This window comes from Opisthorchis viverrini (assembly GCF_000715545.1).
Source record: "Opisthorchis viverrini unplaced genomic scaffold opera_v5_262, whole genome shotgun sequence".
NCBI lineage: Eukaryota > Metazoa > Platyhelminthes > Trematoda > Opisthorchiida > Opisthorchiidae > Opisthorchis > Opisthorchis viverrini.
This window is the reverse complement of record NW_008751916.1, coordinates 2,926-14,071: the sequence shown is the minus strand read 5'-3', so window position 1 is coordinate 14,071 and position 11,146 is coordinate 2,926. Positions and strand designations below refer to the sequence as shown.

At 45.0% G+C, this 11,146-nt stretch overlaps 1 protein-coding gene across 1 annotated transcript in view; it reads left to right on the top strand.

Annotated features, from left to right (window-relative positions):
* T265_09152 (hypothetical protein) overlaps positions 1–10,314 on the top strand; it is a gene marked incomplete at both ends in the record, with an annotated part of 25,155 nt that extends 14,841 nt beyond the window's left edge. Inside the window, 5 exons of the mRNA XM_009175158.1 lie at positions 1,303–1,803; positions 9,668–9,726; positions 9,763–9,901; positions 9,938–10,045; positions 10,089–10,314. Of these exons, the coding sequence (XP_009173422.1) occupies positions 1,303–1,803; positions 9,668–9,726; positions 9,763–9,901; positions 9,938–10,045; positions 10,089–10,314 (1,033 nt within the window). The remainder of the gene's footprint in view (positions 1–1,302; positions 1,804–9,667; positions 9,727–9,762; positions 9,902–9,937; positions 10,046–10,088) is intronic.
* Between the last annotated feature and the right edge of the window lie 832 nt (positions 10,315–11,146).

The window sequence follows — 11,146 nt, the reverse complement described above, 5'->3', positions numbered from 1 at the left end:
ATTCTACGCCTAGCCGGTTTCAGTTCAAGTGTGGTAGTATTTTTTTAGCCAGCAACAGAATCGTTGTGCATTAGAGTGATGATCGGAAGTAAACTTTTTAAGCCCGTTTAGCCGATGCTGTCACCTGAATAGCGTCGCTAGTTTTGCAGTCAGTGTGGGAGAGTTAACAGTAATGCGTTAGAGTGGGTTTTCAAAGTTTACCAACAGAATGGCTTCATCCAGCTACGCGTGACCTTCAAGACCACCAGTTTCCACGAAGCATTGATTGTTTTTTTTACAACACGTGATCAGCAACACCGGTTACATAGACTGACTCGTAATGGGCAAGTTGATCGCAAGGTTGCACAGGCAAGGTCACTCGCTTGTCGGTATGCCATCTGCTGCCCTCGTGTTGAGTAATCCGCCTGTTGGGAACTAGTTGAGATCTCCGATTTTAGGACTGGGTGGCTGAGGACGAAAATACTGATCGGTGGTCCAGTCAGTTTAGCCGCTATTGTGCCCACAGGCACGATGCACACTCGAATGGAAATGACTAGTACGCTTGAACTGCCGAATTCAGCGTACACTTCTCTCAACGTTCATTTTAGTTCGGCAGTGGATAGTTTGCGCTTCCCTTACCCTTAGCACTATTCTGTTGCTGACTGCGTTTATTCATGCACTGTCGAATTGTCTTTACTCAAACGCGGCAGTCGCTTGTTGAGATGTTGGACTGGGATGCCAATCAAATGCCAGTGGCTTTTTCCTTTTAACTCGTTGCCATCCTTCACGCACTTGACGCCACAATATTCACTTGAGAGATGTCGCCGATTCTGTCTTCACCCAGATCCCATGTTTCTTTGATTCAATCGTGCTACAAGCTGCTGTTATTTGTCGCACTATTGGGCATGACATAGGGGGAACCCACGTTCCAAACACTGTTAATCTCCCTAAATCCTCAGCGTTGGAGAAAATTTCGATTTTTATGTGACTACAAAAATGTGACGATCCTTCAACAGTAGATTCGTACGGCTTTGTTTGGTTTTGATCTCATTTACGTTGTGCATCACACAATTACCTGGACCGGCGCCCCTTTGCTCTCAAATGCCCATTGGATGCACGGTCTGGCCTGGTGTGGAATACTTCGTGCGAGGATCTGACTGCGTACGCGTGGTTGAATTCATGCATTGAACCCTTTGTCATTACTAATTCGAAGAGTGCTTTCATTCATAGCAGTAGGGCTATTTAAACATAACCCAACGGTTTGTTTTATTGAATTCTCTCAAGTTTGATTCAATTGCCCTCCCAACGTCAACTTGCACCCAGGCATCGACATCGCTCAAGATCACGATCACGTAGCCCATCTCGTTCATACCGTCGAACAATGCGTGAGCCTCACGAGTCGCTCTCACGCCGGCATGATCGGAGTAGTTGGGAACGCAGAGTTCATCGACGTTCTCCTGGTCGTGATTACGAATACGATGAATATCGACGTCGTTTCGATCGAGCTCAGTATCGTGATTCTAGATCCGATCGAATGCAAACGTCGCGCCTCAGATACCGTTCAAACGAACCGGGCCAAGTAGATAGTGAACCTGACAGGGATCACATCTTAGAAAGACGGTATGTTAGAGACAAACATGCAAGGACTTCTAACGAACTTCGCCATGGATCTCAACATGAGGGACGTTCGGTGCGTTGCAGATCTCGTTCAGATTCTAGATCACCTATCCATCGAACCTATCGTGATCAGAGTGGACGCTATCTTGAACCAGACTTGAACCCAAGAAACATACGAGATACCCAGGCCCCACGAGCCAGTATTAGGTGAGTTTCATTTTTTGCCGTATTGATTTGTTCCGCTGTGTCTACTGTGAAGTTTCCATCGTCTACGGAGATCTTATTCTGGCACTCACCTGTAAGTGCCTTTTGAAGGAGTAATATCCAACTCCAACGTGAGAAATTTCCTCCGTCCAACGTCCCTGGTTTAATTCAGTTTCACAAACATTTAGTACTAACAATCCACTATTGCAGTCTCGTTTTTGCCGCTTATCTCCTGGTACGGGTTGAGATAGTCTTTGCTAACCTTGCTACTTTTTACCTTTACTTGGCGCTGTATATCTAGTGACGTCGCTTATCTCGACTGAAGACATGTTTGGCTGCGGAATTAACATTTCCCAGTATGAAATATTTCTTCCATATTGTCTGTCAAATGATGGTAGTGATGAATCGAAGGCTCATCCTTCCCTAGGTTTGCGGTTTGATGGAGATGGAAAACGTGGTACTGAACTCCAGTGAATTATTGATTTATTTTGGTCGCGTGCATTTAACGACGTTATCTGATTTCCATTCGGTCACGGAATTCCAGTGTACTTGATCCACACCTGGCCCTCTGATTTGTTTATATAGTTTGGTTGCTCGATGAACCCCAGCTTTCATGCCGCACATAATTTCCGTCAATCAGTAATCAGAAATGTCATCCAATTAGCTGCCATCTGAGTAGCGAAACAAGAAACCCATAATTCGCGTGCTTTATTCCCTACTTTAAGGTGATTGGTTTCTGAGGCAGTGTTAGCCGGTTTAAGCAGTGTCTAGGATGTACGCTTCCCAGGTTTGGCTATCGGCTACCTAAAATCCATGAACTGTGGTCCAATAGTTGGTTCCAGTGACGCACCTTGCAAACACCGTAGGGACCCTCTCATCTCGGCCGATTTTTATTATTATTCTCGGCGACAACGACATCCTTGGTATAGTGTAGAGACCATACATGTTTGGGAACAGTGTAACCGATGCCAAAACTGTCCTAAACGCCACTGAAGGAGCTGAGCTGGGCGTGGTTGGTCCTGACAACATTCTCCGATCTGATCATTGAGCACACCCCCTAGGTGCGAGCTCCCACCACACAGGTGCACCAGTGGCGAAGGATCCATCTTCGGTTACCCTCTTCTCGTAGGGGTGATGTTTTATAGTCACAAGTCAGGACTGGGTGGATTGCTGCTTTGGGGGACCGGGTTTTCATGCGTAAACTACCACAAGGGGGTTTTCTGCTGCATGAAGGTATGCCGCATACTGTCGATATGCCCATGAAATTATTTATCCTTCCCTTGGTGAGGCCCTTCGAGCTCGACGATTTACTGGGTTTTCTCACTTCGTTGAGAGGCCAGGTGGACATGCCCACTCAGCTGTAGAGAAACTCGGCTTCCGAAGTGTTGCTTTTCAACCCCACGAGTACTGAGCTGTGACTGAGATTTTCCACCACGCAATTATTCAACCAACAAAACAATGTCACCGGAACGGCTTAGGTGGGCTATCCAGGTTTCGGGACTTAACGAACGCAAAGATACCCGTTCAAGTGACCAGTCGGCAGCGTAGATAGAATACCGGTAACAATAAGTAACCTTGTACACCAGACACGATGCCGAATTTGGTGGTTACTTCGCCATATACTCGGATACGAAGCCTCATAGACCAATAACGAGTCCTGATGTGATTTACGAGTTTCGCAAGGTGTTAGGCAGGAATCCACACGGATCCCACTATACCGCACGTCTTTAGGCACTGCTACGGCCGATAAGCCTGGCCCGCTCGAGGTTGGCCCAGAATTCGGGACGCTTGCCGGTCCGGCATCAAGGTGAGATCTGAATGGTCAACAATGTGGACCAAACAGCCAATCATGACCCAGTATTGGCCAAATGCCGGTTGTCAATGGCGCATCCAGAACGCGTCAGAAATTCCAGAAAGTTATAACCGCTTACGCTATATATACGAAGCGCTGTACACCTGTTCTTGACTTCGTTTTGGGCATTAATAGACCTTGTGCACCTTTGGTGCTTGTTTTGACGTGAACGCTAGCTTGGGAGGTTTAGACCGAGAACTAAGCTGAGGAAAATACCGTTACTACACATGGACACCATCAGCTTGGAGATTTGTCTACAGCTATCAACGATTGATCGAATCGGATGCTACTCAATATTTAACAGAACATCCTGTAGTAGGCTGCAGAAATTTGAAAAGATGCTCTAATGCTTGGTCCAGATGGTCTCTTATGCGTGTTCGGAAAAAACGTTGCAGGTTGGGGGAAGCAAATATTTTATGCAGAAAAATCAATAAGTTTGATCCTGAAATAATTATCAGTGACGGTTTTATCAAATTTGGGATGGGAAATAATATCAAGGTTCCAGTTTCGCTTAACAAAATCAGTTTCATAGACTAAACAAGGACACTTTTGGACTGGTCCGAGAGGTTATGAAAAGCAGGTCACCTTTACTTTCATTGTCTTTGAGTAAAAAAATTGTTTCCCCTAACATCTTTTGCAATGTTGCTGGTTCACAGTGGCTACTTACCTACAGTTTACTGGAACTAGTTACCTGAATGAGTAGTGCTGTTATCGTGCATTCACGCGGTTCTTGCATCTTAGAGTACCTGTTAGATTTCCGGGCGGTTGGGTAGTTTTGTGTTGGTACCCTTTGGCGTACACCTCTTTCATCCATCAGCGGGTTGAATTTTAATCTAAGGTTACCCATCTGCTATGTTTCCTACATAAGATCTGTAATCTTCAGCTGTTGAGGCACCAGAATTTAGTCTGTCTGGAAAGCTGTGACAGTCGTTTAAGTACCACATCAGTGAGTGTCTCCTGGGACATAAAAGTGCATTGCCAACAGCGAGCCAACAGGGGGGAATAAAGTTTGTAGACCCATAATCAATTTCATACGGTTGGTCCAACCCGAACTGATCAGGTATATGACAAGTGCTGCTATCTCGACAGCCAACTCAGACGTCCCGATTACCCGCCTTTCCAGAATAGCTAGGCCTTGCAGTTGCGTTATTTGCCTAACCAAATTAGATGTACCAACTAATCAGCACAAAAAATGCTTTCAAACAGCCAGTTGGAAAGTCTCCTGGAGGGAAATATTTGGGACCTTCCTCCTACAACAGGTCTTACGTACAGCTAATAGCCGAGCAGTGCACCCACCTACCTGCATGGGAATCTTGTGGTACAACGCACCAGTGGCTAATAGCACCGATGGACAAAACTCAGGCACGCAGCCACTAACATCCAAGTTATCGCTTCAAATGTTCGGTTCCTCGCGTATCCTCCCTTGTTTTTGAATGAATGAAACTGTATGAGCTGGAATTAACGAATCTTAGTTCGTGAGTCACAACCCAACAGTTCAGCAAACTGAAGGGAACTTCACTTCCACTAGTATGTGGTCAGCCATCCGTCTACAAACTTTCGGCCTACGTTTCTGGTTCACTGAACACATCTTTTTACACCCTTCTTGTCCTCATTGCTTATCTCTGCCGTCAACCAAGCCACTTGATGATTGCCTATAAACCTCTAAGTAAATGTCCGCTGTGGCTGGTTAGCACCCGTAGATTTCGTGTCAACCCTGGTTAAAAATCCGAACAAATACGTCACAGAAGACACTGAGTGATTAGTCTGATATACTCATGGAATGTCTGTTTCCATAACCCCGTTAAGAGTATTACTTTCACTCAGCGAAAAACCTCGCATTAATCGCCTGAGTACACTAAGAGAAGGTAGTAGAAGTATCGCGAATCTTTGCTGTGGAAAATAACGAATCTCTTTGTTGTGATAACACTTGTTTTCTAAAGGAGATTCAAGTGAAACTTAATTTGCAAATGGTTGCGTAGAAATTAATGTAAAAGTACAACAGTGGGTTGATGGAGGTTCCTGGACTGATCTCATCTGAGGGCTCCGAGAAGGTATAAGATGGTAGACATTTTTCGCGTTTTTCACCAAACTTATAATTAGTCTCATGCGGGAGAATCTCTGTAGATGGTTATACCTGGATTACACCTGGTGGTTACCTGGATTTCTGAACTACTAGTTGTAATAGTCGCTCAGCTGTAGCACTCTTCCAGTGCCTTACCGCCGTGCCACCCGAAAGAAGCACGAGAGCTAGGATACTGCCAGGTTACCCAAACCTAGATAGGGAAGTCGAGAAACGGAGGTCAGGTGCGAACTACGGGCCTTCCGGTCAGTAAATCCGCGCTTTAACCTCGCACCTCACCAATTGTAATGAAATGCCTAATTTCCCTTATAAATGTTGAGCCACTGAACAGTTTAAACAGTATGGCTCCCTATTGATTCAGAGACGAGGAGAAGGAAAGAGTAGACAAAGAGCCCTCAATCTCTTCACAATAGGACTGACGGAATGTGTTGACGAGGCCCCCTAATCTACAGTAGCACACGATCATCCTTCAATGTTCCTCTGAGGTTATGTTGATCAAGTATAGAGGACGCGAAACGCGCGTTGACCTCACACACGTTTTCTGCCAGAAATACAAAACCCAAAAAAGAAACTTAATGCACCATAGTGTTTTCAGGGAAAGGGAGCGCTGGTAGTACAGTGCAAACATGCTAATTGTTGAGAAAGCAGCTGATGAATTTTGTAGAAAATCCCCGGGAGTTTGGCGGGCTCTGTTCACTACCGGATGTAGAACCACTTGCTATATCCCTGATAGGGCTAAAGCACCAATGTCAACACTGATCTGACTCTCTGTGGTTGCAACAACAGCAAAAGCTTGCTCGGGTCGACACGTGAAAATCAGGCTCCCGTTAAGTGAGAGATCAAATAGCTGTAAAAAGAAATCAACCAGCTTCCCTTGGATTTCTAATGTCCCAAGTTTTTAACAAACCGCAGCTGGCCGTTGGTTGGACACCATTCCAGGTGAGCGTCGCCAAGGGGCGATGCCATCGATATGTAAGTGCGGTGCAGTCATATTCACCCAGAGTGAAGTAGTCAAGTAACGATCTAAGGCTACGGATTTTATTATTCTTTGTCCAATGAAGGAACACCATGAGGAAAGTGTCACATGCACTAGTTCCCGCCCACTTGCATGAAGTAGATCATGCTTCTGAGTGGAGTCCATTTAGTTTGATTTTTCGGATGCGTCTTGCAGAGCGGACGCGCCTTGGAAGCCTTGAAAGGGACAAGACCGGAAAACGTATGAGCTAATAGATTATTCGACGTATTTGTATTACAATAAAGGCCCGATACCATTATCAGTCTTCACTTGGCAAACACAAAAACACCCCATGTGTATGATTGGTTTCAGGGTTTCGGTTGATTCTAGGATCGCCTTTCCCTAGACCAGTACTGATTCGTACAGATTGTCCTTTCACGAATGAACGGTACGCACTTGATCGGATGGAAAAAGTCGTTTAGGGCAAACTGTTTTTTCAAAATGTATTCTATCTCTTCGACTAAAAAGTGATAAATCTTTTCGGGGGTAGGGGGGCAACCCACACACGAAGACTCACAGACTTATCATGGTCTAATGGTGTGTATACCTATTGACTCATTGAGTGATACCAACAGGGCGTCCTACTATGCTGGTTAATGAATAAAGATACGCCAAATGCAGTCGCTCGCTGCCTTGCATTCGTTATTGGTTATGCGTTGACTGGAGTCGCCTGTTCGAACTAAAAAGCCTAACAGCGTGGGAATACTATTTTTCCGATTCCCATCGACCCTACTGAATAAGCCAAATAGCTATACTCTCCTTGTGCCATGTTCTCGGCACCCGATATACCCTAGACCGTCCTATTGGCTTCAGTAGCAGTTCCACGAGCTGGGCCAGTAAATATCATATCCTAAGAGCCTGGCACTACTGCGCGCATTAATTTCAGCTTGGAATCAGACGTCTCCGGTTGTCAAACCAGACCGCACTTTCATCGCCAGATGGGCCAAAGGTTACTGAATGGTCGTTTCATATTGACCTGAACACTAGAACTTACGAGGCGAATCTATCGCTTTTGTTTTGCTATGAGTTATATATGTAGCCAAAGTTGCACGGACAACAGGGGCCTGCTCAGTTCGTCTATTCTTCTTTGTGATGATTATCTCAATGGATAGGCCCAGTTTGCATCTGGGTGTTTGCCCGAAGGTGACCTACGTTTGCTTCACTTGGTGAACAGTGTGCTGTTCACCGTGGGATTTGTTATGGGAAGAAACGTTCAGTTATAATAATATAGGCTGGCTAGGTTTGTGAATTGAGTGTCACCTTAAGTTGTTGAAGATTCCATACATTGCCCAGCTCCCCTGAACATCATTTGGTGCTCCAAACTGTCACTGACTTTCACGGATGGTTTGACCGATAAAGCCAACCTACTAATTTCAAGTTGTTTGCCATCGAAGCATCAGTGCTGAACACTGGTGTTATGCTGTCGATGACTACAAAAAAAAACCATATCTCCAAAATACGACCAATACCACTTACCTTGCCGTAAATAGTTTATCGCGGATCCCAAATATTTGCCAGATCCGATTCATTGTCGACGTAGTATCGCCTCTTCTAGGTATCGCTTCACCTTTCATCAATAGTCACTCCTATTGACGATGACTGTGTTCTTACTCATATCCGTCTCCGTGATCACATTATTCCCACTGTCCTAAGTTAGCTAACTCTGTATACAGCGTATCACTACAGTGATACAATATTCTCGGCTTTTTGACTGTTAAAACGTTAGACCGCCCTTTTTCTAGTAGACAGCGTACTTTCCCAATTAGTAGTCTGTCCAATGAATTAACTACGTTACGGCAACCGGCAGACCGTCTACTTTTCCTGTGTGCATGCTAGAACACTGTGTTATGGAAGATAACTTCTAGCTATCTTTGCATTGTTAACCCTAGTGTATCTCGCTTCCGTTGCTCTGGTGTTAAACATCTAGAAACCTTTAAGTGTCGTCGCTGGATAGTCACAGAGTGGTTTCAGAATAACTGCTTCGCGGTTGCCTTTCGGAAGTGAATATCAGCAGTCGGCCGAAGTACCCAGCACCACCCGACCGCATTTCACTTGACCTGTCCGGCCCAATTGTCTGCTGATCAACGAAATTCGTAAAGGGCACCCAACGGGATTCATCAGTTTAACTGTCCTGAATCTGAAGAACAAAACCTTGATTCCAAATTTTTTGTCGAAAACCAAACATCATCCATTAACAAACCTAATGACCGTTTTCTAGATTTTTTCCCAAAAGACAAGTGTTTACTGAATTTTGCCGATATGATTCGAGGTTTGTGTTGGAGAAAGTAGGACTTGGTGTGATAAATTCATCGACTAGGCAAACCAGCCAGAGCCCTGCACAGTGGGATCGTCGACAACTCGTAATCCACCCACGGGATCAGTTGACATTCACGGAGTGGAAAGCCGAGATGTTATTTGGCTACCCATTAACATGACAAAACACTTCTAAAACTTTCGAAGACTTAGTCCGCACATTGCGCGTATTGTACTAGGGCAACAGTGACAGAAAGTGTCACGTACTATTGACAAATCTCAAATTGGTGAAAAGGTTAGCCAGGAAACTGGATGCGATTGAGGTCAGTCACCTAAAATAGAACGGCGCTTCCAGCCAACGTTCAGCACTTGTTTAATATACCAATGGAAAGCGCTCCTGTTTGTATGGCTTTCCGTCTGCTTTATGACTAACCCAGTAACCTACCCATGGCCTGGTGCGTCAAAATAGCAATGTCGCCCGGTAATCAACCCACTAAGTATTTATTGAAACCTCCCTGAAACTATTTCACGATCGATTTCGAACATTTTACAAGTGTTTAAGAGGCGAGTAAACTTTCTCAAGATCTATGCCATCAAAGTGCGACTGACGTATACTTAATTCTATCATTGAACCTCCTCTTAATCCCTGTCACCCTTTTCTCTCTAGCCCGGTACCAATCTCCGTCGTGCCACAGTATGATGAAACTTCAGAACCGGAATCAGTTGGTAAGAAACTGTATATATAAATGCATTCTTGTTTAGATTCTAAGGTGGTGTCTCATCAGGAAAACGGTCCCGAAGAATTTCAAGATCACGTTCATCGTGATTCTGATGACCGTGATAGTACGCCCTTATGGATCGAGGCCCCTGCAACAAATTCTGTAGCAGCCAAAAATGGCGGGTATGTTTCTTATCAAAGCATCATTCCTCCTCTCAGATCACTTCCTCATACCGGTGAAGTGGCTGGAGAAATGCTGACCGAGAAGAGAAACAAGAAGGAGAAAAAACACAAGAAGCACAAGCACAAACACCGATCTGAGAAAAAGTAAGACGTGCTGATGTACACCTAACCATGCTTATACAATTAGAAAGGAAAAACGGTCGCGCATTTTACAAGCTCTTGAAGCAAATCCTGAGTTGTGGGTCACAAGTGACCATCCGGCGCAGGATGCTGGGGATCAGAATGCAACCGTTGCTGAGGCCGTGTCAAAGAAGCACAAGAAGCACAAAAAGCATAAACACGAGGATAAACTCAAAAAGAGAGCGCACAGTGAAAAACACCAGGTTGCCACCGAAACTACTTTACCATTTTGACACCGATCCTCCTGAACAGCTTTTTGTACATATACCGGTCCTCCCGTGTACATATTCTGCTCTATTTGGAATATTTTTTATTTGTTCCGTTTCGGCGAGATACATGATTCCGAGGGTGTAGTCTTTGTGTTTTTATATATTTTGAGTGGCCAATGGCTTGTAGTCTGATTTACCATTACAGGCAGTACCGTTGTCGATGGCAATATATTGCAAGTGTGTATAGGCTCCTAGCTGCCAAATGGCCGTAAAGATAGAACGTCACAGTAGAGTGGAACGGCGCGACAGCAGCAAATGTCATGTACCTAAGGAACAGTAAGGAAAACAGTGGAGTAAACATCCGAATGTTTCGTCAGGATGAAAATCTGATTGACTCAGTATCCTTTCGAACCTCGGCCTACACACAAGGCACATCACAGATAATCTTCGACGGGATAGTTTATCCCACTATGAGGCTAAAGTTTGCTCGCCGCTGGATTTGGCCGTTGTCTTGTATAATGTAGGATCTCCAGCTTGCAGCGATGCGAACCTCTGTCCGAAAAGTGTCAAAATCGCAAACTACCCAATTTGGCAGTGACCCCTTTCGTTTCCCATCGCCAGTAGTCGCGGACGATGTTTACTGGGTTAGTGGTGGTTAGTATCGCTTCACTTCTCTATGTTGAAACATGCTGATGGCGCGGAACGCCCAGCTATCGATCCCAATGCGCTCGCAGTTTTCACTGTGCATTGAATCGCATCAACTTGTGAATTTAAGAAGTCTAGGCTCTGTCGCCATTACACTCATCTCTGAATGTTCTGGTCATCTTAACCAACTGAGACGGTCGTTCCCAACCGG